Source organism: Brassica rapa, chromosome A01, assembly GCF_000309985.2.
Source record: "Brassica rapa cultivar Chiifu-401-42 chromosome A01, CAAS_Brap_v3.01, whole genome shotgun sequence".
NCBI classification, from domain to species: domain Eukaryota; kingdom Viridiplantae; phylum Streptophyta; class Magnoliopsida; order Brassicales; family Brassicaceae; genus Brassica; species Brassica rapa.
Window position 1 is genome coordinate 865,409 of NC_024795.2, and position 25,258 is coordinate 890,666.

The 25,258-nt window shown below is 36.7% G+C and overlaps 6 protein-coding genes across 10 annotated transcripts; 3 read left to right on the forward strand and 3 right to left on the reverse strand.

The window, feature by feature from the left end:
* Window positions 1-2,325: 2,325 nt before the first annotated feature.
* Window positions 2,326-5,763, forward strand: LOC103862298 (transcription factor SPATULA). 4 transcript variants are annotated; one of them, XM_033286394.1, is made up of 7 exons: window positions 2,326-4,317; window positions 4,489-4,587; window positions 4,680-4,745; window positions 4,842-4,907; window positions 5,012-5,254; window positions 5,353-5,419; window positions 5,509-5,763. In XM_033286394.1, exons 1-7 carry the CDS (start codon window positions 3,853-3,855, stop codon window positions 5,562-5,564), a joined length of 1,062 nt encoding a protein of 353 aa, XP_033142285.1. In that variant the 5' UTR covers window positions 2,326-3,852; the 3' UTR covers window positions 5,565-5,763. The 4 variants fall into 4 exon arrangements, with proteins under 4 accessions (XP_033142285.1, XP_033142344.1, XP_033142263.1 ...); XM_033286453.1 differs by having other exon boundaries at window positions 2,335-4,317; window positions 5,353-5,395; XM_033286372.1 differs by having other exon boundaries at window positions 2,341-4,317; window positions 5,350-5,419; window positions 5,509-5,653.
* Window positions 5,764-7,430: 1,667 nt separating this feature from the next.
* On the reverse strand, window positions 7,431-8,785 carry LOC103862391 (mitogen-activated protein kinase kinase kinase 18). The gene has a single exon (XM_009140133.3). The coding sequence runs from the start codon at window positions 8,735-8,737 to the stop codon at window positions 7,673-7,675; it is 1,065 nt and encodes a 354-aa protein (XP_009138381.1). The 5' UTR covers window positions 8,738-8,785; the 3' UTR covers window positions 7,431-7,672.
* A 1,927-nt stretch (window positions 8,786-10,712) lies between these two features.
* LOC103862488 lies at window positions 10,713-11,745 on the forward strand. Its single transcript, XM_033286617.1, has 3 exons — window positions 10,713-10,790; window positions 10,946-11,049; window positions 11,118-11,745. The coding sequence occupies exons 1-3, from the start codon at window positions 10,713-10,715 to the stop codon at window positions 11,311-11,313; spliced, it is 378 nt and encodes a 125-aa protein (XP_033142508.1). The 3' UTR covers window positions 11,314-11,745.
* Window positions 11,651-13,623, reverse strand: LOC103862622. Its single transcript, XM_033286338.1, has 4 exons — window positions 12,774-13,623; window positions 12,257-12,611; window positions 12,091-12,172; window positions 11,651-12,022 (listed from the first exon to the last, which is right to left on the reverse strand). The coding sequence occupies exons 1-4, from the start codon at window positions 13,363-13,365 to the stop codon at window positions 11,771-11,773; spliced, it is 1,281 nt and encodes a 426-aa protein (XP_033142229.1). The 5' UTR covers window positions 13,366-13,623; the 3' UTR covers window positions 11,651-11,770.
* A 1,947-nt stretch (window positions 13,624-15,570) lies between these two features.
* Window positions 15,571-18,829, reverse strand: LOC103862710 (CLK4-associating serine/arginine rich protein). 2 transcript variants are annotated; one of them, XM_033286217.1, is made up of 13 exons: window positions 18,503-18,829; window positions 18,398-18,436; window positions 18,169-18,317; window positions 17,982-18,057; window positions 17,577-17,871; window positions 17,370-17,476; window positions 17,241-17,288; window positions 16,966-17,160; window positions 16,659-16,760; window positions 16,449-16,585; window positions 16,220-16,361; window positions 15,873-16,019; window positions 15,571-15,793 (listed from the first exon to the last, which is right to left on the reverse strand). In XM_033286217.1, exons 1-13 carry the CDS (start codon window positions 18,697-18,699, stop codon window positions 15,769-15,771), a joined length of 1,659 nt encoding a protein of 552 aa, XP_033142108.1. In that variant the 5' UTR covers window positions 18,700-18,829; the 3' UTR covers window positions 15,571-15,768. The 2 variants fall into 2 exon arrangements, with proteins under 2 accessions (XP_033142108.1, XP_009138665.1); XM_009140417.3 differs by having other exon boundaries at window positions 17,370-17,479; window positions 18,503-18,824.
* Window positions 18,830-23,009: 4,180 nt separating this feature from the next.
* Window positions 23,010-24,615, forward strand: LOC103862791 (heat stress transcription factor B-1). Its single transcript, XM_009140520.2, has 2 exons — window positions 23,010-23,603; window positions 23,747-24,615. The coding sequence occupies exons 1-2, from the start codon at window positions 23,394-23,396 to the stop codon at window positions 24,395-24,397; spliced, it is 861 nt and encodes a 286-aa protein (XP_009138768.1). The 5' UTR covers window positions 23,010-23,393; the 3' UTR covers window positions 24,398-24,615.
* Window positions 24,616-25,258: the final 643 nt, after the last annotated feature.

Below are 25,258 nucleotides of genomic sequence, written 5' to 3' on the forward strand. Positions count from 1 at the left end.
GTTCAACGCAGAGAGTCAAAATGATTGGATTGTTGTTGTACTGAGCGAAAGCAAAAAGTTTTAGACTTTATCAACGGAAGTACACACAAACTCAGCATCTCAGCTTCTTTAGACCGTCTGATCCTAGCTAGGGCTTGTACTGATGTAACAATGAAATCGCAACACGTGTACTTTATGCTCGTCTTGGGAACACTCTAAAAGGACGGTGTCACACCGGATCACAGCACCTTCCACCTTCTTCTCTTTATCTCTCGTGAAATCCCCACCGTCAGATCATGCTAGTTTTTGTGACGTAAGCTTATTTTGTTGCGCATCTCTAGGCTCTCTCTATCCACTTGCTTATCCAACCGTCCGATCTTTTTCTTTGTAATGAAAAATCTACAAATTGAAGTATTATTCTTCGAGAATTATTAACACAATCGTCAAATCCTCATTGTTTTAATATTCTCGGTTTATTAAGTTATTTGATGAGTGAGTTATACAAACCAAATGAGAATTATATGTCAATAGTTTAGGTGTCTTGTTAATATTTGTTTCGGTTCGTTTATTTAGATTTATTTCCTAAACGAGATCTATTTTTTACCTTTCTTCTCTTAGCTTACATTCGATTGGTTTAAAAGACAGAGAAATGAAATACACCTATTGCAACTCAATGGCAGATCAGTTTTCATCGACATACCTTTAATTCAATTTGACAGGGACTGAACACTCTTTTATCAATATTAATGTTGAGTTGTTAACAAGATGATTGTATCATGAATAAACGACCCTTAGGAGGACTTGCGTACTGCCTTTAGTGAAAATATTAACTTCCGATCCATGATTGCGTTGTTTGGTACTATCAGACAATAGTCATTAGCGACTCTAATCTACCAGTACATTGTTAGAATGTTTTATAGTACATACTTTTACCAACCAGTTGAAAGTTGAAACCATCTTTTAAAAAAGCCTTTGAGAATAAATGATGATTAAAGCTTTATACTAATTAGATTCCAAGTGGGGAGTTATCTCGGGGGTCTCATTTGACGTGTGATGTTGAATTTATGAAAGATATTCTAATGATCTCGTGGTCCCTTTCACAGGGTATGCAACTATGCATAACCATCATGTTATGTTTTAATGTAATTAACAAATTGACAAAATGAGATGAATAGCGAGACTCCGAAACTTGAAAACTTCCATCAAACATGTACGAAAAACATAATCAAACTTGAGTAGTGCGAGTTCATGTTACGTATCTTATATTATACGTACATATTAGAGGATTACTTGGTGTGTTGCATATGTCATATGATATGCACATAGATCGTTATAGTATACTATCATATTACTGTTTTTTGCAAGTAATTAAATAAAAAGGGACACGAGGATAAAAGGTAAAAGAAAGTTTAGGATCATCTTTGTTTTTTATTCGGACTTTCAAATCAGACAAGACAACGAGGTATGGGTCTTTTAACATACAGAGACTCGACTTAAAATCCATCAAACCACCAATAAAAAGAGGAAAACGAGAGAAAACATCCAATTCAACTATCTGTTTGAATCAAGACAAGATATAAAGTGTATCATGCTGATTTTGAACAGATTATTTAATATCTCAACCATCCTTTCATTGAGATATTAGAAAACTATAGAGGCTATTAATCTTTTTTTCTTATCATATCATCGTATGCATGCATGTTGAATTCTAACTAGATACTTCAATTACTTGAGATATCATTTGTCGTGTATGTTCTCAATAACATAAATTGTTATATAATCACTTAACCAGACTCTAGCATGTCCCTAGGATTACTTCGGTTTCTTTTTATTATCAAAACAGATAATCACTTAATCAGCTTTTGACATTAAAATCGTTATAAAAATAATATGAAGGCAGCTGCTGAAAAAATGCTGCAGGCTTTTAGCAACTGTCTCCCATATGCTTTATCTTTGTTTCAGAAATTGTAAATACGAGGATAATTAAGTACTTATGTTTTGAATGTTTCACAGTGAAACAAATAATGCAGTTAGGGCGCATTCATTAAGAGAAAGTGCAGTGATGATGTTTTCTGTGCAAGTTAAAATAAAAGAAAATAGCAAACGGTAAATTCTTACAGTACATGTTATTGTGTAACTTGAATGAGAATATCTTTTTTTTTTTGTAACTGGGACTTGAATGAGAATATCATATTGACGATTTCGATTTTACAGCTGATACAATCTATAGTTTACTCTACAGAGCAAGATCGGTTATAAAATCCAGATGATTAACAATTCTTTTTTACCAAACTGTTAAATATACATTACCAAACTGTTAAATATACATAGATGTTTATACTGTGCACAAAAAGAAACATAAATGTTTATATTTTTGATGATACAAAGTGTCCATTGTCTAAATTGATGTGCTACAATTTGAACAATTCGGGGGATTCACTTTGTTTGCCGCTACACAGATACGGTGAAGGTGGACATTATTTATACAAGAATTACATAATTTGTTAATTCTGACGACAAACCTATATATGTGTTTGTTCTATATTTACACCATATATACTATGTAAAAGAGTAGATTAAAAATCTTGATAGTTGATAAAGCAGATCTTATGTTCAAATCGAAATGCGTATTAGACTAAAGGTATGAAAACAACGCCGAACAATTGCGACTTGGTTTTATGACCATTTCCAATGATTCATACTATTTTTTACTATTTATAGAATAATTTTATAATAGAATTGAATTATATTCCAATAATATTCTATTTTAGAGTAAAAAATATAACGCTGAACAAAAAAAAACAATTTACTTCATATATAGAATAAATCTATTTTTTACTCTATTATAAAGTGAAAAATAAAATACCATTGAAATATTTTTACTCTAAACTCTAATAATACTAACATTTTTTTAAAATGCACTAATAATACTAAAACATATATGGATATATCATATATGTATATATAAATTTTTTGTTAACATTAACTGCAGAATTGTAAACATTTAAGTCAATGAATTGTATAATTGAGAAGAACAGTAAATTCTATAATTTTCAGTATTCATCGTGCAATACAAGAACTGATTTAAAGTCGCACGTTAATTTAACGCATATGTCAGTAGCATGGGCTTAAAAGTCCATGGAATAAAATGGCAACAACCAACTACGATGTATATTCTTTATTATCACGACACGAGTCGTAATTTTTTTTAAATATATAACGTTTCATACAACAGAATTAACGTCTGTGTTTCTCCTAACAAGTAAGAATTGGAATTGTCGTTCAAATTACTTAAAAAAGGAATTTTTTTGTCAAACACAAAAGACGTATTACTTCATTTTCTATAAACTTATGGAAGTTTTTCAAAATTTATCCGTCAAAATTAAACTCTGAAATATAAAATTCATTTTATCAGAGTTTCATCCGTGGTAGCACATAGAACATGCTTGACATTTTATACAGACTTCTATTTTAAACAATGGGTTACAAGAAAGCATATAAAAGCTTGTATCATTTGTTACCCAAAAAATAAAATAAAAACTAACTGCTAGTACTAGTTTAGTAAGTGTATCTCACGTGCGACGAGGAATAGTTTTGGGAGAAGGAGAAAGAGAAAAAAAAAACTCTTTTTATAATGTTACTTGCCTTGTTTGAAAAAAAAAAACACGAACTCATTGCTTTTGCTACAGTAACAGCTAGTCTAAACTTTGAACTCGGTGACAGTCCAATCATTATAACCCTTGTGTCTTAGCTGGCGCGTGACAGTTACTCTATTTTCTCTTCTCCATTTGCCCATAAAAATCAAAAACTCTGCTTTTAATCGTTCACAGAGAGAGAGAGAGAGAGAGAGGTGAAGCAACAAAAGAAGAGATAATGGGAGATAATAAGAAATTGATTTCATCATCTTCTTCTTCAACTAATACCTCGATTTACGACACTCGTGGTAATAATAGTAACAATCATCATCATCATCCTCCGTCATCTTCCGACGAGATTTCTCAGTTTCTCCGGCATATTTTCGACCGTTCTTCTCCGTTACCTTCTTACTACTCTCCGGCCATGACCACGACGGCTTCCACGGCGGCGATAGAGGTTCAGGGAGACCCGCATGCAGACAACCCGAGAAGCTTCGTTTCTACTACACCGGCGTCGAAGCGCGCCGTTGATTTCTCCGACGTTTTGATCGGCTCCGCCGCCGCCTCCGCCGCCGCCGGGTGTTATGGTTTCCCCGGCGGTGGTAACAACATTGCTCAAGGGAGCAGCTCGGGGACTCGTGTTTCGTCTTCTTCCCTTGGAGCTAGCGGGAACGAGACCGACGAGTATGACTGCGAAAGCGAGGTTTTGCTTTGAAACTTTGTCTCTTTCTGCATGTTCTAAGAGTTTCCATCTTTGTCTGTTTTCCGACAAAATTACCAACAGTGATTTTTCTCTTAACGGATCTGTACTCTTTTTTTTTCCCACCTTAATTGTCTGAATGTTGATAATTAATTATAATGCACACCTGAGTAGGAAGGAGTAGAAGCTGTGGTGGATGATGAGCTTCCCTCGAAGTCTCGTAACTCATCTAAGAGGTGCAGAGCTGCTGAAGTTCATAATTTGTCTGAAAAGGTTTAGTTTAACTAGTCTCTCCCATAATTATAAGTTTTTTCAGACACAATATACTCTTACTTGAGATTAATGTTACCTACTTTTTATGACAGAGGAGAAGAAGTAGAATCAATGAAAAAATGAAAGCTTTACAAAGTCTCATCCCTAATTCAAATAAGGTACTATTATGTATATAAACACACATTTACATGAATCATTTTTTTTCCTCCGATTCTGATGTACAATATACATGCCGTTGTTTTCATTGGGGGAAGACGGATAAGGCTTCGATGCTTGATGAAGCCATAGAGTATCTGAAACAGCTTCAGCTCCAAGTTCAGGTCACTTAAAGATTAACTAATTAATTTGTTATAACTAAATATATATTGGTCTATTATCTGTGGCGGGTGATGACAAGTTTTCTTATTTATTCTGATATTTGAAGATGTTGACAATGAGGAATGGGCTAAACTTGCATCCTTTATGCTTACCTGGAACTTCATTACACCCATTGCAACTCTCACAGATCCGACCTCCAGAAACAACCGGTGATCCTCTGCTTAATCACTCTAATCAATATGCTTCTACTTCTAATGCACCGGAAATGATCAACATGCCTTCTGCATACACGATGGAGCCTTCCATCCGGAGTCACTTTGGACCTTTCCCTCACTTTTCTCCACATGTGGTGTGTTAGTTAAATTATCACATTTTCACTCCATAAACGTTAGATTCTTTTGAAAGCTAGTTTGCTTACTAGAAAATATATTTGTTTCTTAATAGGAGATGAGTCGAGAAGGCGGGTTAACTCATCAGAGGTTGAACACTAGTCATCCTAACGCAAACCTAACCGGTAAGATTGGCTCTGAATCTTAAAGAAATTTATAAGACATTGACGGGAGACAATGTTAAAAAATGTTCCGACATTTTGGTAATTTGCAGGAGAACATGCTGCGTTTGATGGACAACATCCTGAGATAAAAGATCGACTTACTTGAACCTCATTCTCAGTTTGGGGGGCTCTATGCGTTCTTGTTTCTTAGGTCGCAAGCAACGAAGCTGCATGACAATGAAAATGCATTTAGCGTCTTTTATATTTTTATAATTCTCTATATCTTTGTTGTTGTTAACATGAATTCTAGAGACTAGTCATTGGACCTACTAGATATTATATAAAAGAAGACTTAACTTTTATTATGTTCATGGTGTAATGTAAATTTTCTAGATCATCGTCGCATTGTATTGGGGCCTCTAGTTATAGATAAATGTCTAAATAACTTTTCTAATCAAATGATAATGATGTTGTAAGATATTTTTTCGATATATCGTCAAACATTCTGCATTGATTCGTAAGCATCCACTCATATTATAGATAAAATAAATTTTCTTTGCACCATCAAGAGAAAGTAGAACTGAGAAATTTTGAAAAATCTCAAATTTATTACTGTATTAAAAAAAGAACGTAAAGGGGAGAACCTATTTTGTCTCAGGAAAACCTAATTGGTTACTTACACTTTACAGGTTAGTGTAAGTGCCAAGTTGTATGACTTCATCCATTTCCTCTGGCTCAATGAAGCTCCTATGTCCTGTCGGTGAGCTGCATTTAGATTTCACAGTTGTAGTTTTGTCTGCTTCGGTCTTTGTATAAAACAAAGATATAACCATAGTATCAGCCTTGCCATTTTCTGAATTCTTGATCTCACCTTTTTGTATAACAACATTGTCTCATAATGATATTCACCAACATCTCTCCGAATAAAAATTCAGAATTTAGATTCCAACGTCATTGTTATTTGTTTGATTATTGGTTTATTATTTAGCTTATTATTATTACATACTCAACATGTATCCTAAAAACTAGAAATTGCAAGATGTAAAAGCAAAATGTATTATGGAATCAATATGAGACGTTATCACAAGGTAGGAAAATATTTGAAGGTAATTTCAAAATTAACACATATTATAGGGGTCATTGACCTAAAATTTACAAAACTTACCAAGTTTTTGATGAAATATACAAGTAGTTTTTTTTTAATAAGAAACACCTGGGTCAATTGACCCACATGGTATTTGCACTGTCTTTCCTCAGTAACAAGTTCATGATAGTTTAAATGTATTAGGCCTAACCCAATTATAATGTCTAAAAAACCAATCCAAATGCCGAAATTCTATAGCTACATTCTTAGCTCAATGGTTCTGTTTTTTTTTTAACTGAAAATTATTTATTATTTAGATTGTAACCAAATTACATAAATACATATACAACAACGAGAAACAAAAAAAACTTTTTCAAAAAAATAAAATAAAATAATGAGAAACAACAAATCTCCAACCTCATTGTTATTTGTTTGATTATTGGTTTATTATTTAGTTGTTTATTACATACTCAACATGTATACTAAAGAATAGAAATTGTAGGACGTAAAAACAAAATGTATTATAGAATCAGTATGAGACGTTATCACAAAACTCGTTTGCACTGTTTTTTCTCAATAACAAGCTCATGAGAATCAGCTCAAATGTATTGGGTCTAACCCAATTATAATGTCTAAAAACTAACCTAAAGGCCCAAATTCAAGGAGAAGCGGATGGTGTTCGCGCAGCAGCACATGATGACCCTTTCAAACTGGCTCCCCATATCAACAAAATGAGCAATGAAAGGAGATAGAAACACATGCGCTCTCTTGCTCTCTTGCTCTTTCTCTTTCTCTTTCTCTTGATTTAAGTTACACTCGAAACATTTCACACATGTAAAACAAGCTTCGAGTCCATTAATACAAAGTTTGGTGACTTTACTCGGTGGCAAAAGAATTATTCCATCTTTCAACGTCTGACACTTTCATTAGTTAACTATAACCGACAAATAACAAATCAAACTTTTTTTATCTTTTACGAGTAAGAATCTGTGTTACATACATTGATTGGTTAACACTAAGCAGAGTATATAAATGGCAAAAAAAAAAAGTTTTGTGTTCTTTCAAAAAATAATCTAATATTCATTTACAATAGTCAACGAGCTAATTAACAAAAGATTAAATCAAGACCGTCAATTCTCTAATTAACCCCATAATTATCTCCATCATGTGACTTGGTCTTTCTCCACTAATTAAACTACTGTACTACTCCCTTCAACCTCACGTACGTTGACCCAATCACATGAAACCGACCAATCAGGTACATTCCCGGAAACTAACCCACTGATTCTCTCCTTTGGTAAACATACCAAATAACTGAACGGTGAACAATTAACCGGTGAGCAGACCGTAACTGAATCGTTAACCGAGTTCCAATCAGGAAAATCAAAAGGATCTCTCGGTGAAACCGAAGCCTCGTCTTCATCGCCACACCTCAGTGAACCACTACTTCTCTCATCATCATGATCAACGGCTAAGAACGGATGATCCAAAAGCATCTGAGCCGTCCATCTCTCCACCGGGTCTTTAACGAAACACCTCCTCACGAAATCTTTCCCTTCCTCCGACAACTCCACCGGAATCTTCGGAGCATCTCCCGAACCGATACGAACCATCAAAGACATTACGTTCCCAACTCCTTCCTCCAAACACCACGCCGTTTTGCCACTCGACATCTCAACTACACACCATCCCAACGCCCAAACATCCGCCGGAGACTCAAACTCGCCGCGATTAACCGCTTCCGGCGCCAAATACAGCGGCGTTCCTCTGATCTCATCCACGACCACACCCCTCCGTTTCGCCAACCCGAAATCGGAAATCTTCACGCCTCCGTCGCCGAACACCAAAACATTCTCAAGCTTCACATCGCAATGAGAGTAACCATTCGCGTGGACGTGACGCAACCCTTTAACAATCGACCTCGTGAACCGCCGCACTTCGAACTCCGGCAGCCCCTCGCCGGAGTTCTTGATCCTATCCCTCAAGTTTCCGCCGGAAGCGTACTCGAGAAACAGATTGTATACCTCCTCTCCGTTCTCCACCGTCGTTCCTCCTCCGAAACACCGCACGATCTCCGGACAGTCGCCGAGATCGTCAAGAACGTCTCTCTCGTTGCGTAACGCGGCGGAGCAGACTGCTCCGGAGGATTTCACGGCGATCAAGGGAGGAAAGGAGGTTGAGCTTGCGGAGGTAGTGGCTAGACTAACGGTGGAGAAGCTCCCGTGACCTATTGTCTCTCGACGAACCCACTCCATTAATTGTAGAACTCAAAGCACAGAGAAATAAAAAGTCTACGAAACAGTTAGTTTCTCTCTGTACTTTCTTCTGCAACTCTACTTGTTCTGTCTTTATATATATATACTCACTTTAATTAATTTTAATTTTTTTTTGTAAAAAGAAGGAAAAATGCAAAGTTTGTTGTGAACACTAGTGTATTGTTGTGGAATTGATGCACGTGATATAAGGCCTATTACTGTATAGTTATTTGTTATTTGCTCTTGGCCACGAGATAAAATAGCGGCAAATGAAGAAAACGTGGGTGGTGAGAACGAAGAAGAAGACTCTTCTTGTTGCCTTCTTTAAGATATTTCTTCCTTGCCATGCGCATCACGCGTTTTTTTTAACAAAATATAAAAATATCGCTTATGAAACACAACTATAGATTTGCACCATACCTAAACAGGTTTATATAATGATTTACATACAATTTTGTCTTGTGAATACAGATTTTTGATGTTTTTCCATCACGTAAGCATAAAGGAATATGAATTTAGTTATGATTTTATATACTTTGGAAGAAATGCATGAGGTAGATTCGTAGTTCTACACGTTTGTTTCAAGATCTACCATGTGAATTGCGTTTTTTCAAGTAGGGTAAATATCCAGAGGAGAGATCTTGATTATTTTTTCCTGACGTGAACTATTTTTCATATGGCTGTGAATATTGATTATCTTTTAGAATAAATTATGTAATGGTCAAAATAATTGTAGAACAGCTTCTCTTAGCTTCTTGACAGACTCTGAAGATGTTTACAAGCTTTGGGCTTTCGTAGGCAAGTTCCTAAACCCTGGTTTTAGTAGAGAAGGTTCGCTTCCTACTGTAGAAGAAGAAGAAGAAGATGCAGAGGACTCAGAGACGTGAGTTCTTAGTAGAAATGCACAAAGCCACAACTTTTTAGAAGAACTGTGAATGAATAGATTTGGTATCTTATTATTAAAAATCAACAGTTTATCATTCATTATTAGATGCACCAACCTTGACTAATTTTGAGTTAGAATTTTAAGCGATGTATAAAAGTATATAATCTTTTGCCATGAGGGCTACCAGAATGAACTTGAAACGGCACCATGTAGTTAATTTATCACCTACTACTATATGCCAGAGAAAGAGACTCATACAAACATCACATATATATATATGCCGACAAAATTTGGTGCCTAAAGTATGGGTCTTACGAGCGTTAGGCCATGACCGGCCTTGAGCACCAGGAAGTTGAATTTGTGCTGTAAACCAGAGACGGTATTAGTATGATCATGATGATAGAGTTAGTGCCCAAATGAGCTAAAGCTGCAGCATGAAACGAGTATACATAAATGCACCAAATGGTTACAAATATTTGCTTTGTTATGTATGATTTTAAAATGAAATAAATCAAAGATAACTGAAGGTCCAATTATGAGGGATCAGTTAAAAGGCCTAAATTTTATGTAACTATCAAGATGGGCTTAAGACAACAAAAAAGACAAATGTTGTTTCGGTTGCTCATCTCATGGAAAGGAAGCTTGTGGTTTTTCTTTGCTCAATCGCATTGATATTTTTTATATGTTTTTGATTTTGTGAACTTTTGAATGATTACTTGTAGATGTTAAGATTACATGTCCAAGTTCGGTGACTTTGAGGATTGCATCGTCATGAAGGTGTTTTGCTTTTCAATTACGAGTCATCATCTGAAAAACTTGTTTTTGTGTGTTTAGGATCGATCAACTGGAAGATCTCGTGGCTTTGGATACGTCACCTTTGCTTCATCTCAAGATGCTTCTTCCATTGGCATAACTGTGATGAGTGCTTTGTAGGAAGGACGCTCTGAAATGTGAACATGTTTTGGGGAACAGAATCTTGGAAGTCAAAGTTGCTACACCAAAGGTTAGTAGTTTCCATATGGCTTATGTTCTTTTATTCAAAAGGGGTTGGTTATGTTTCATAACTTATGTTAATTGTGACAGGAAGAGATGAGACAGCCTGCCAAAAAGGCGACAAGGATCTTTGTTGAGAGGTATGGTGAAATCACTGACCTGTACATGCCTAAGGTGAAATCTATCCTACTTATTTAATTGCATTTCTTATAATACTTTGAAGATTTTGTGGTCACATCTTTAGCTTGGTGTGTCTCCTGGATTTGATAGAGTTACACTGAGAACATTTGGTGAACATGTTTGCACATTCATCTTTTTGTTGTTAACAGGACCCAAAGAGAAGTGGACATAGAGGTTTCGGGTTCGCTACCTTTGCTGAAAACGGTGTTGCAGATGTGTATCCCGGAGATCTCATGAAATCTGTGGACAAGAGGTAAATAAAAAAAGCTTTGTAGTTGAGGATTTGATTCTTATGCTTTTTGATTAAAAATCTCTACTTAGTTGGGATATGGAATGCCGAGCGCAAGACAATCAAGATCAGACTGGAGGTACCGGCCATACTAATAATGCACACCTTACAAACATTATCATTGAGCTTTTGGCTTTGTCAGTTGTATTGAAACTTCACTTGTCAGATAGATTTATTGAATCCTCAATGATCAATTTATTTGTTATGTTTCTTTCCCTTTGGGAATAACTGAAACCTGCTTTCGTGATGGTATTACTAACGCTGGGATTTTTAACCGAACAGAACCGACCCAAAAAGTTTAGCAATACCAATTTTTAACCAAAATTCCAAACCAAACTAACAAAAATCCGAATCGAAATAACTGAAATTAACCATTCTTTTTTTCAAATTTTATTCAATTGTAACAAAAATATTTAACCAAAAATTTTGGTTAAATTTTTTGAAACCGAACTAACCGGAAACTAATTTTATTTTTTGTTCACTTAGATTTTGACCGACCCGAACTAACCGAATTAAAAGACCCAAACTAACCAAAGAAACCGAACCCGCAGACCTAGGTACTGTGAAGAGAAATGAAAGTTGGGAACAGATCAAAAGCTTTACAAGAAAATTTTGCAGTGTACAAATGTTTTTGTTTTTGTTCAAATTTGTCTTTCACAAAACAAAAAAAAAAAAAGAATGGAAACTAGAGAGCAGATGGAGACTTTCTGCAATCAACGCGAGGAGCAAAGCAAGCCATGAAAGGCGTCATGAAAGTATGTCTCCGGACAAGATGAGTGATCTTCACTGAGTTCCTAGAGACTTGTTGCTGTTCTTGTTGATGGTCACTGGACACTGAAACTGAGCTTCTCCTCATCTCCTGCGCCTTCAACTTCGCTGATTGAAGCTTGTTCAAGATCTTATCCATAGATGCTGACTTCTTCTTCTCCAGCTTCACCTGTCATTCAAAGATTCAGTACAATGCTGCTCATGCTGACTATACAAAAGGTAGAGAAGGAGGAGGACCTCAAGTTTTCTAATGGCAGCTTCTGCTTTAGCCTTCTGAAGATTCTCCCAAGCTGCTATCTTCGCTTCCTCTCTTTGCAACCTTCAACACAAAGACAGAACACATTAATAAGCTAATCCAATAAGAAGAAGTCATTGGCTGGTTGGTTCAGTTTTGGTTAATTACTTAGAAAGAGTCATGGCAGGTTCAGAGATATCCCAAGAGGAAGAAGAAGCAGAAGCTTCAGAGTTGTCTTCAACCTCAGGAGGCTGCTCCTCTCTCCTCATAACAACCCTCGAAGAAGAAGACATGACTCTTCTCTTTGGACGCTTAATCATCTTAGCTCCTTTATCCATCTTCACTTCCCTCACTTCACCTCCTCCTCTACAAGGAGGAGGAGGAGTCTCATCAATCACAGACACAACCAACGGTGGAGATAATAGCTCTTGAGGATCAGGACTCATCTCTTCTGGACTCATCTGAGTAGCTATGTCTCTTCTTGACACCACCGGAGATTGCGCCGCCGTACCCTTCCTGTCCTCTGCATAAAATTCAATAAAGCTTAGATCTTTGGACATAACTACACAACAATCACCTCAAAGTTTGGTCCTTTTCAAGATTATCTTGATTGGGTTTGTCAAAAGTTTGTCTCTTTTGATGTAAAGACTGAAACTTTCTAAGAGGAGAGAGAGAGAGAGCTTACCAGTATCAGTTTTGGAGCTGAGAGAAGAAGTCTCTTCACTCATCAAATCAACCCAGCTCCGGCTATGTCCATGTCCACCACCACCACCACTACCACCAACACTCCCTCTGAAAACCCTTTCAGCCTCCAAGACTCCGGTAGAGAACGGCGAGCCAGACACCATTAAACCTTTAGGAGCTGCTTCCATAGCCCTCAACCTCGGAGAATACGGCGGAGGATGAGGGAGCGTGGGAGGAACAATGGGGCCGCTTTTGGACTTCTGCCGTCTCTGTTCGGAGAACTGAGAGCTCAGGTTTGCGCAGACGCCGGGCGGGTAAGCCGCGACGGGGCTGCAAATCCACCGCTCGGCGTCTTCCCATTTGGAAGGTACGGCTCTGCCGCTGTAAAACGGCGTCGTTAAAGCGGAGGAGGAGCCGAGGTGGCGGCGAGGGCCGTGGCCGTTGTTGAGTGTGGGAGTGGAAGAAGCGGTGGAGGAGGAAGGGTGGGGGACTCTCTCGGAGCTCCAGCCTTTGTTGTCGGAGTAGCTACTCGGAGCTGCTCCGGGGCTTAGGAAGCCGCCGAAGCTGTTTGAAGAAAGAGATGTCTTCCTCATCTCTTTGTCTGCAGAGAATAGTGAAAAAGAAAGAATCTTTCAGATTTAAAGGTGGAAAAGCTTTATTATGAAGAAACTGAACTCATTTTTCTTTGTTGACCGGAGAGATTTGAAGTGTGTTCAAAGAGAGAGAGAGAGAGAGTGATGATGTAAACTGAATAAAGAGTAGAGGAAATGTACTTTTGTGTTTCTCAAAAGGTGAGAACTTTGAGAGAAGAGAGAGATAGAGATGAGGAGAGAGAGAGAGAGAGAGAGAGAGAGAGAGAGAGAGTCAAATCAGATCAAACCAAAGAGAGAGGGGAGAGTTTTTGTTTTGTAAGCATTAAGACAAATGTCCGTGGCCGGTCCGATCATAAACTCAACAATTAAAAGGTGATAAAAAGCTTGGTGTGTATTTTTGATTAGGTGATAAAAAGCTTGGTGTGTACTATTTTTTATTTCCGTTCGAATTAGATTATCATCATTTTTGGTCAATTTTGATTTGAGTTTTGGTATAAGTGGTTTATATAGTGAATTGTAACAGATGATCGGTTCACCTTCTGACATTAGGTGAAAAATATTTTAAATTCGGATCAGACAACGTAGTAGCCAGCAATTCACTATGTATCATTAAGCGTGTTTCGACCGACTCTATCGATAGAATTTATAAAAGAAAAAAAAAAGATGATAAAAGAAAACAAGATATCTCTTAACATTAAAATCAATTTAAAATTGACTTCTTTTGAGGTAATGCAATTTAAACTTTCTTAAAATGGAAAATAAAATTAATGAAGAAAAATGATTAACAGATTTGGACGGGGAAAAAAATTTCCGTTATAGCTTTTATCCTTGTTATTTGTTTTGATCCTCTGCAGCGTTACACAAAGCCACAACTCTTCCCATGTGACCATTCTGCTCTTTTGTTTGTTCTTTCGATACATTTCAGACACTTTTTTGTCGTTTCTGTTAATAGGCTTCCCGCTTTTTCCTTTTTAACTTTTTTTACGTTATTTAACTGTTAACTATTTTTCTTATATAGATTTGTATGTACTGTAACTTCCTGCAGACCTAGAAAGAAGGATCGTAGCCACTCAATAAAGAAACACTGCTTTTAGTTCTAATTGGTGGAGGTAATATAAGTTGAAATAACTCCGTGAGTTCGTAAATTCTAGAACCTTCATTTAGTACTAGTTCAATACTAACATTATAGACTTTGTGTTTACGGATGTTTAACAAGTTTATTACTAGTTACCAAACTAGTAGTTTGTTTTATACACTACAGTTTGAGCAGTACTTAGCAGTTCGAAGTAGCCACTTTTGAAGACATTTCACATGTAATATACGACGGATATACCAACATACTTAATTCGTCATTGTTTTAATAATTACTTACATCCTTTAATAAAGCAATCTCGTTTGTCGTGGCATTTCTCATCTCGGCTTTTAGTACTTACAGTTCCAAAGATCTGAATTCCTCAAATTGTTGATTATTCATGAAGTTGCGAAATTTGAAAGCGTTAGTAAAAAATAACACGGAGTCATTATCACGTTATGCTACTATGTATTGAAAGCATAGGGATGATCAAGCACAGAGACACAGACGACAAAACACACTAGTCTCTCGTTGTTATTTAATGTGGCATTGATTTTTCGAACAAAACAAACCCATCAATTTGTATAAAAAATATTTCTGAATATGGGTCTAATTATAAAAAAAAAACCCACGTATCATATTTGACGCATGACAAATAGCGACTCCGCTCCTACCACATTCGACGTTTGATCTTTTCTTCTCCTTCATTCAGATCGTTCTTATCTTTTGTCACAGATATGTTATGAAAAATATCTACAGAGAGAGACCAGACTAATCGTTTAAGGTCGCATGTAAAATAGCGAATCCTCTCATATCACATTCAACGTTAAACTTCTTTGTTTTTCCTTCATTCAAATTTCAAACCATTATAAGAATATCATATCCGTATTGAAAGAAACACAGAGAAAGAGAGATTTCAACTAACACATTTTTGACTACATAATAATTAAATTAAATGATTGACAAAAATATCAATCAATGTTCAAAACTTTATTATTGTAGATTTGTAACAATTATAGCTGATGTATTATTACCTTTACATCCATTGACTAAAACAAGCTTTATATCTTTATTCATTTACTAAAATTAAGCTTTTAGTTTCAACATCTGATAAACTACCAAAACAAACCATCTGAAAGCTTAATTCTTGTTTGCTACCATTGATGCAAAACAGCTATAGTATGACACAATGTCGCAGTCGAACTTTATTCAGGATAGAAAAGTAAGAAAACAAGAAAACACACATAACAAATATATAAAAATATAGGACAAGAGGCAAACATATAGTCTTTTGGCTTCAATAATCCTCTTCATCTGTTTCCCTTCATAGTTCAGTGCCTTGTCCTGCTTCTTCGCCTGCAAGATACTCAACTATGTTAAACGAGGCAAAGCAACCATTTTGTTCAAACATGTAAAGCTTGCATTTGCTTCTTACCTCGGAGACCTTGAATACGAGGAAGAGCGTCTGCGCGAGCGTTTAGGAGAGCGTGATGGTGACCTAGACGGGGACCTAGACCGTGATCTTGAACTGTGCCTGCGGGATCTCCTGCTTCGGCTTCTACTTCTGCGTCGTCTGTGTCTTCTGCAAACAAAAACATGTTTACAAGTTAAAGAAAACCAAATTGGAAGGAGGACATGATGAAATCTGTGTAGGTGAGTGTCTCGATAGAGAGCAGATCCAGTCAGAGCTTTTAAGAACCGAAAAAGTCTTCTGACTTCCTTGTCATCTTCATAAATCCCCACTCTAATCACGAAGCACAAAATGATAACTTTATTAACAACCTCGGTGGTGGTGATCGACTATAACTCCTACTACGGCTGCGATGTCTACTCCGACTTAACCGGCTTGTTTCCGCTAGTTTCTCCAGCCTTTGCTTCTCTTGTTCTCGTTTTTTAGCAGTCTCCGTTGCAGTGTCCTTCTTAACTGTACACATATGATCCATCCACCATCTCAGTTTCTAATAGCAAATGGGAGTGAACTTATATGCAAAAGAACACTTTAAGTTCTTACTCTGTTGCGTTAGCTGTTTGTTCATGATTCTCTTCAGTCGTTCTTGCGGAGTTTCTTTCTTCTCCGCTGGCGTTTGCTTCGAAGATCCTCCCAAGGAGGTACCTGCTTTTGAAAGCTTCGCTAGTGCTGAGGAAGTACTGTAAATACAAAAGCTAAAGGATGAGACAGATGCCACCAAAATAAACTTGATATACGCAATCATGACAATACCTCACTGACGGTTTAGGTAGTTTAACAATCTTGTCTTTCTCAAGCGATACACCAGATGCAGGGTCAACATGCAGCGCCTCAAGAATATGTCCTGACGATGGTCTGCAGGGAAATACAAAATTATAATTTCCTACTCCATAGATTCAGTCAGAGTATAAAAGGGGTTCCAGAAAGCAAGCTTCTGTCTCTCCCTTGATGTCACAGGTAACCAAAATCTAGTGCTAATATACACAACAAACGTTTCCTCGAACAATAAATGGGGAGTAAGTGGCTATCTTTGCAAGAACTAGAGGTTGAGTGCTCCGACCGGTTGAATAGGTCAGTTTGAGATGGTGGTGAACGCGGTGGAGAATATCCTCCAAACTTTGGACTTGCCACGTCTCCTGAGCCTCCAAATTCTGTAATATACTCGATTTTTGGCTTGCTAATTTCGCCAGAGTCGTCTCCATGACCATTCCGCCTTGAGTATGACGGAGAATATGACCGGGATCTGGATCTTGATCTGTGAACAGAAGCAATAAGAGATAAGCAATCACTTTCCATAGATTGTATGACATAAGAACAGGTTAGTAAGGGAAAAACCTTCTTGAGCGCGGATAAGCCTCATAAGTAGGACTCCTTCGAGACTCCCTGTGAATAGAGAAGCACCATGTCAGTGAGCTGAAAAATCCACGGACTTTTGCTTCTTATGTAACTGAGGCACTGTCTTACCTGTAGGGATCATGCTGAATCATGTGCCTTCCAAAACTCCTTGAAGTTTCTCTTTCTCTATCCCTCTCTATTCTAGAAACCTTTCTTCTTTCCTTTCGACTTAGCTTCTTCTACATTTTCATAAAATTTTGATTTCATCCACGTTAGATAAGCAAAAATAAAAGGAAGCCATAAACTTCACAAATCAAAATGGGTCTTGCAACTTACAACAGAAGGATCGCCTTTGATAAGTTCCTTTTGCCTTTTCTCCTCCTCCTTTGCCTTCTTATCCATATAAACAAGCCACCCATACCGCTTCACCCCAAACTGTTTCGCAATTGCTTCCATTCCTTCATCTTCGCTGTCATTACTATCAAAATCTTCCTCCTCATCCTCATCATCATCCTCCTCCTCATCATCATCTTCTCCCGCATCCAAAGATGCCTCTTTCCCGTTTCCACCATATGAAAACCCAACCTGTGAATACGTGCCTTTGTTTGCAGGTGCTTGCGCTTGTTGTGGTCTAAGGAACAAAAAAAAGATGTTCACATTAACTAGAAGATCAATAATGATCAAAAGACTCGAGCTTTTAGTTCGTAATCAAAATCTTGAAGATTAAAGTTGAAAACACACCTTGTCCCAAGGAAGGGTGCAGCAAGTTTAGCCTCAAGCTCTTGATTAACGTGTAGCAAACCCTCTCCATCAGAAACTGTTCACAGTACTCAGCATTATCCCACTGACTCTTATCTCAACTGTACTCAAGATTTTTCCTTGAATTAAAAACAACTTTGAAGAGAATGTAGAGGAAGAAGGTACCGACATCCTCTACGGCGATGCTTAATTAAATCCCGATAACGCTCAAAATTAACAAACTCCTCAACTTCCTCCTCCTCCTCCGACTTCTTATGCAGCCGCATGCTTCTCGAACCAGCCTCCCTCACAAAATCAAGCATAGCACGTCCATCGAATCTGCACATTACAACTACACTATCAACAAACGATTCAATCGAAATCGAAATCGATCAAACAGCTAAGAACTAATCCAATACCTATCGATCATAACATCCTGCTTCCCGTTCCACGGTATCCTGATTCAACAAAGTCAATTGAGAAACCAATTCGAAAAATCGAAGGATGAGAGTTAGTTTATTTACAGGCCCTGTTGATCCTCGGTGGCTTGGTAGAGACCGTCGTCGCGGAAGATTTTGTAGCGGGATCCAACGGCTTGGATCGATTGGATGGGGTCTCCGCGGCGTTTGGCTAAGAAGATAGCTCGTCGCTGAGCTCGTTTCCGAGCGGCGTCCATCATGTCGTGCACCTTCTTCTCCGATCGTCTCGCTTCGTGCCACATCTCGAAGAAGCTCTCAGGAACCCTAATTAGACTCTCTCCGATTGGGGAAAAGTTTTTCTCAGGCGAAGATTATTGTTTTATTTGCCGATGACTTTGTTGGAATAATCTGAACCGTTCGATGCTGATAGGTGAATAAAGATGATACAAGTCGCGGAAAGCTTCTGGCTGTCTCAGAGGTTTTGCTGGTTTTGAGTTTTTTGTTTTCTTAAGGTAGAGGAGAAAAAAAAAAGGGAACAAATTGAGGTGGGCCGGTGCCTCTCTTTTTAAATGGGCCCCTCGAGTGAAAGCCGCATGATATGAATGAGAAGCAGAGAAGTAAGTTTTATTTTTCTTTACTAGGGATTAACCCGGGCTACGCCCGGGATTTTTATTATTTTTCTTTATTTATCCTATTATCGTCTCATCCGATCAGTGTTAGAAAGAACATATTAAATCTTACTATGATCCGAATTTAGAATACCTTTGATTAGTACCAGAAAATAGATCGATCGTCTGTTAAATCTCATTATTTTAACCATTGGGTTGAAATCGTCTAACCTGGCTAGACGAAGATAATTTAATTTTTCAAAGGAATCAAATCGAATATTAATGTGAGTGGACACCAAACTTTAAGAAATTAGCAATAAATTATCTAACCAAATAAGTTTTCGTTGCTCAGGAAAAAAAAGAGACATGTTTTGTTTAAAAGTTCTGAAGAGAAAATGTTATTTTGCTTAATCGGTTGTTGAAACTTGAAAGAGAGATATCACGAATAAACGTGTTTTATTCTTTTAAGTATTACGATGTACATGCATTTATGTTTAATTATGTGTATTGCTTAGTATGATTTATGTGTATATAACTACAAATTGGAGAAATAAATCAGTGGTGGCCCAAACAGATTTTGGGACGTGTGATTGATCACTTTTATTTGAGGTGAGTTCAGTGGCAACGTATGACGTTAACATATGGCATACATAATTATTACATTGATGAACTTATCAAATTGCATTTTATATCTCATTTCTTGGACCACTTTGTTGGTTTAAATGTCGGTTTAGAGTTTTTTTTCCTTCAGATCAACTATAGTGATTTGGATATTTAATATACATCAGTAGCATATGCGAAATATAAATGTCTTCTCATGGAATAAGAGAGATAGAAAAACGAGAACAAATCCAAGTGAGTCCTCTCCAGGCTAAAGAGATATGCAGAAGTTTGGCTGAAATAGAGGAAACCAAATCCAAATTTGGTATCAAAGACAGCAAACTACTACTAACATGAACTAGTGTCCAATACTACATGGCATACAGGTAGGTGTTTATGAAGGCAAAACACTGGTCCAAGTGGGACCTCTGAGTTGACAATGGGCTATTAGATCATAAAGAAATGCTAAAGATGCAGCTTAAGATAGACCGACGCATATTTTGTTTAAAGATATGCAACAGCAGCATGTCTTTGGATATGAAAATTCAACGGATGAAGTATTAAAATTTAATTCAGTATATATTTGTTTCTGTAACCCCAAATGAATTTATTGATACGATTCTTTTCAAGTATTGTTGATGACTCATGTAAGTTTTCTTTTTGAAAACATAAAATACATTAGCTATCGCATTTTGGATGTGATCATGAACAGTTTTTGTCGACTCAAAAGCTAAGATGAGAGAATATGGAAAAGCACAGTTCAAAAGCTATGATGGAAGTAGTGGAACTCAAACATTCTAATGCTCAACAAACGCAATTATATAACAACCAGACTCATCTTCCAAGTTCCATCAAAAAGATTCGTGGATAATAATAGAGTTACGTTTCAAATCGACGTTTCCACATACGTGTCAATAATTCTCGCCGTATTTTCAATTATCTTTCACTGTTGTACAACATTCGCCTCTGACTTCAATTGATTTGCTCAAGTGGTCATTTTCTCTCATTTCACACAACCTAGAAATGAGTTCGAACTTTCCATAGATGAACCAAACAAAATGGTCCACAACTACCAAAAAAGCTGCTTAACATTAAGGACACAACCCAATAGTTGGCTCAATGGTTCAAGATTTGTTTTATCAGTTGCAAAATAAGCATGTTTATGTTCTTGGTTCAAAAATTCTGCAATTCCAAAATTTATAATGCAAATTAAATTAAATTACGTCGTTAATTTTTTTTCTGCGCATCCACAACTATGCATTAAAGATAATTCCGGAAATAAACTCAGTTAATTATAATTATTAGCTATATATTTAACAATTCTAATATGAAATCATAATTTATATTCTAATGGTTCGGGACTTCGTATTTGTATATCTTGATAGAAAATCAGAATAGTAGAAAAATTATAAAAATTACCTACTATTTGTAAAATAAAATGGAAATGGAACATTTATGTACTAAATAAATAAACTGTTACGTATCTTAGTAAGAACATATACTGAATGGTTAACTTTAAGTTATTACAGAATTTTGTGTCAATTTTTGATGAGGAAGTTTTAGTACATGTTAAGAATTTTCATGTTTACTATCAAACTGGACACTATAGTACTTTTTACAAAAATCAAAGCTGTTTCTATTCGACTTTTCTGCGTGGAAAAAATGGTCTTTGGCATTGTCACGGCTGAACAGAATACTTAATTCAATAAACAAAGAAGCTTATAAATCATTAGCTGTAAGAAATGTGAAAGAGTGTAAAATTCTAAAACTATATACTTCAACTCGGGTATAGAAAGAAAAAAAAAAGCCTATCAATACGAAGAAAAAAAGTTGCCAACACGTTTATTAATGCCATTACCTATGATTTTCTTGTATACAAGTGGAGCTTCCGTAGTGAAACTCTCAAAGATTAGTCTACTGAATCGAATCCTGTTTTAGCGCCATACACACGAAGAGATGCTAAAACATTGGAAATTCGAAGATGGTTTGACCAAAGTGGATTCTAGTTAAAACTGGAAATCATTGATGAGCTACACCAAAATAAGGGATCACACAATACTATACTTTCCCGAGTGGATTCATACATATGCTTAAAACTGGCTTGAAATCAATAACCGAATTGAGGGATCATATACATTATTACATTCATCGTGATCATCAATTTTACCTTTATGAATTATCAATAACAATGTGTTACTTTGAGGTCCGAATGGAGATGTACATGCATGCAAGTTGCAACTATCGACATTTTCTCACAAATTTGTTATCGCCTTTTTTGACTAAAAAAATTATCATCTTTTGATCCAATATACATGAAGGTCTAGAAGCAGCTTTTAAAATATAGTTATGCAAGCGTGCGCCATTTTTCTCCAACTATTCAAGTCTCGAATTAGCGCAAATTATAAAACTTTTTTTAAATCAACCATGTGCATGCAATTATCTCTAGCTTCTAGCTTTATCTCATTATCTCTAGATTATACCTTTATGTGAGATATATCGTCCTTGACAAGATTAAAGGCAAAAGGTGGTGGTGGAAATGAATCGAATAATGGAGACGTAGATGTCGATGATTTTATAAGAACTTAAAATTTGTCACGACAGGTAAGACTTACCGTCGTTGATGAATATTATTATCTAGCCGTGGCATCAATGATAAAGCAGATAAAAAGCCAAGGGTGCTGGAAATAAATCCAAGAATGAAGACCGTAGATGTCGATGGGGTTTAATAACTTGTAAATATCACGACTCCAGACGTTAAAATATATTATCCGAATTGTTTAGTCTAAAGATACACAAATGAAAAAGAAAAGGTAAATGAAGCTGATTGGTACCCAAATGTGAATTGAAGCCAAAATGTGTTAGGTGGCGCATTAAAATATTCAAAAAATAATAATAATACAAAGAGGCAAAGAAACAAAGTCGTGTTTTTAAAAATAAAATATCATGTCGTCTCCCGTCATATTTGAAAAAAACTTTACATATCTGTGAAGTTCTATACTTTCTAGAATACATATTATATTCGCTTGTTGTGTGTGCGTATTTATTTTAATTGGCAAAAACATTTTTAGCAATGGCTAAATTATGCATAATTTCAGTATAAAACTATATTACATATGACATTAGTTTTTTCTGTCAGCATATATACGACATATAAAAAAACGATGTATCATATGGCATAATTTCCTGGAAAATTATTCAAGGGAGAGAAAAGGAAAATAAGATGAAAGCATGACTCAAAAGAAGACTTTATGAACATTTTGATCAAGAGATATATAAAAAAATTAAAGATGTTTCTGAGAATTTCTAGAACAAGCATCCGTTTTCTCTTTTTATTTTTTCTTACATAGGTAGGACCCACATTAGGATCTATAATGCTTTATGCGTTATATAATTGACCACCCTCCCGAAGAAAATACACTTAAAAACAGTTTTGTTTGCTAAAAACTTTAGAAAAAAAAAATACACTTCTAACTTTGGTTTAGTTTTGTATTATTTCCTCACGGTTTAGCTCCGGCGAAGTATGGTCGTAGTCTCCAACTTCCTCCTCCATCAGATAATCCGTTAGATGGAAGAAACCAAACGAAACTCCGATCTCCTCCGCTCTCGTGTCTTCCTCTCAGGCTTCTATTGCTGGGACTGGGAATTTCTCACTGCTCTCTTGCTCTTTAGTTGCTGAATCTTTCCTCCGATTTTTCATTTTCTAAAATCTTATTTTCTTCTCCTTCTGTCTAGATTATTTTTAGTGCATCTTTTATTATTTTCTTTAGTTTTTAAAATATTCGCCGGTGATGATGGCGGCGCAAAGGTCTGTTCCGGCGCCGTTTTTAAGCAAAACGTATCAGCTAGTGGATGATCAGAGCACAGACGACGTCGTTTCATGGAACGAAGATGGATCAGCTTTCGTCGTTTGGAAAACAGCTGAGTTCGCTAAGGATCTTCTCCCTCAGTACTTCAAACATAACAACTTCTCAAGCTTCATTCGTCAGCTCAACACTTACGTGAGTCACACACGATATTATGATCAAAAGTCATTTTCATTTGTTGTGTTATTAAATCATTTTGGTTAAATGAATCATTCATTGGTAGTTGGTGAGAAAAGCTTCTAGAAGCTCATGAATAAATTTTTTTTAATTTTTAATAGGGTTTCCGGAAAACGGTACCGGACAAGTGGGAGTTCGCTAACGACAACTTCCGGAGAGGACAAGAGGAACTGCTGTCGGAGATACGGCGGCGCAAGGCGGTGATCGCCGCGGCAGGGAAATGCGTAGTCGTTGGTTCGCCGTCGGAGTCAAACTCGGCGGGTGACGATCACGGTTCTAGCTCCACGTCATCGCCGGGGTCGAAGCACCCGGGGTCGGTGGAGAACATGGTTGCTGACTTATCCGGGGAGAACGAGAAGCTGAAAAGAGAGAACAGCAGTTTGAGCTCGGAGCTCGCGGCGGCGAAGAGGCAGCGCGACGAGCTGGTGGCGTTCTTGACCGAGCAGATGAAAGTGGGACCGGAGCAGATCGATCAGATGATCAAAGGAGGAGGGAAGAAACTCAAACCGGCGGTGGAGGAGGAAGAGAGCGACTGCGAAGGCTGCGGCGGAGACAACGGTGGAGCCGCCGTGGAGGGAGAGAAGGGGGTGGTAGGTGAAGGTTTGAAACTGTTTGGGGTATGGGTGAAAGGAGAGAGAAAGAAGAGGGGCCGGGATGAGAAGAATTTCGTGGTGGGTGGGTCCCATATGACGGAGATAAAGAACGTGGACTTTCACGCGCCGTTGTGGAAGAGCAGCAAAGTCTGCAACTGATAAAGACTTCTAGATACTTGTTCAAACAAACGTGTGACACGTCATTGACGAAGAGAAGAAAAAAGAGAAAGCTGCAAGTTTTAATGATTTTTAATAATTTTCCGTAAGGGAGATTAGTGCTTTATTTTTATGTTAAAATTGGATTTTCATGTATTATATACTTTATTAGTGTATTAAGTTTGAAAAAAAATAAGACAAAACGTTTCGGATTTTTACTATTGGGTGTATCTACTTTTCTCTTAAAAACTTCTAGCTAATGTAAAAGCACGGGATTAGATTTGGTCCAGGGTCACGTTGAAACTTCAAAGAAGAGGATTAGTAATTGTCAGAACTTGACTACTTCTCTTGCAATTAGTAGGTAGTTTCCGTGTTTATACGTAACCCGTCGAATATTTTCATACTAATTGTCAGAAAAGTCGACAACAAAGACAACATTGTATCGAAGGAAATGTAATTGGAGAAATACCTAACTCTTACATAACACAAGGCATCAAAAATTCCAACAAAAATAATACTACGAGATTAAATAAAAAATTATGGTAATGAGAAAAATATTTCAACTATTAGCTCTACGACAACTAAGGTTATAATTAAACTAAATTCGCTAAGGATAGATATATTCTAAAATTTTGTCGCTTAATGAATCCTAACCCATTTTCTTACATAATAAACATATTTTCAGACGGAATATTTGAATAGTATATTCGTTGATGCCCAATTAAGTCGCTCTTGAGTCTTGCCAAGACTAGAACATCATTTTAGTAGAAAATCAATACCCACTAACTCTCAAGCATTAGAAAACATAGTATCTTTCTATGTTTAGCTTTATGTAATTCACACACGCATATTTTTTAACGGGTT

Coding starts and splice junctions, on each gene's coding strand:
- LOC103862488 (XM_033286617.1), top strand. CDS start 10,713: ATGAGACAGCCTGCCAAAAAGGCGACAAGGATCTTTGTTGAGAGGTAT. Junction 10,791..10,945: donor CTGACCTGTACATGCCTAAG/GTGAAATCTATC, acceptor TGTTGTTAACAG/GACCCAAAGAGAAGTGGACA. Junction 11,050..11,117: donor ATGAAATCTGTGGACAAGAG/GTAAATAAAAAA, acceptor ATCTCTACTTAG/TTGGGATATGGAATGCCGAG.
- LOC103862622 (XM_033286338.1), bottom strand. CDS start 13,365: ATGAGGAAGACATCTCTTTCTTCAAACAGCTTCGGCGGCTTCCTAAGC. Junction 12,612..12,773: donor CAGCTCCAAAACTGATACTG/GTAAGCTCTCTC, acceptor AATTTTATGCAG/AGGACAGGAAGGGTACGGCG. Junction 12,023..12,090: donor CTGCCATTAGAAAACTTGAG/GTCCTCCTCCTT, acceptor TTTGAATGACAG/GTGAAGCTGGAGAAGAAGAA.
- LOC103862298 (XM_033286372.1), top strand. CDS start 3,853: ATGGGAGATAATAAGAAATTGATTTCATCATCTTCTTCTTCAACTAAT. Junction 4,318..4,488: donor AGTATGACTGCGAAAGCGAG/GTTTTGCTTTGA, acceptor ACACCTGAGTAG/GAAGGAGTAGAAGCTGTGGT. Junction 4,908..5,011: donor AGCTTCAGCTCCAAGTTCAG/GTCACTTAAAGA, acceptor TGATATTTGAAG/ATGTTGACAATGAGGAATGG.
- LOC103862391 (XM_009140133.3), bottom strand. CDS start 8,737: ATGGAGTGGGTTCGTCGAGAGACAATAGGTCACGGGAGCTTCTCCACC.
- LOC103862710 (XM_009140417.3), bottom strand. CDS start 18,699: ATGTGGCACGAAGCGAGACGATCGGAGAAGAAGGTGCACGACATGATG. Junction 18,058..18,168: donor TAAGCATCGCCGTAGAGGAT/GTCGGTACCTTC, acceptor TACTGTGAACAG/TTTCTGATGGAGAGGGTTTG. Junction 17,872..17,981: donor GCACCCTTCCTTGGGACAAG/GTGTGTTTTCAA, acceptor TTTGTTCCTTAG/ACCACAACAAGCGCAAGCAC.
- LOC103862791 (XM_009140520.2), top strand. CDS start 23,394: ATGATGGCGGCGCAAAGGTCTGTTCCGGCGCCGTTTTTAAGCAAAACG. Junction 23,604..23,746: donor TTCGTCAGCTCAACACTTAC/GTGAGTCACACA, acceptor AATTTTTAATAG/GGTTTCCGGAAAACGGTACC.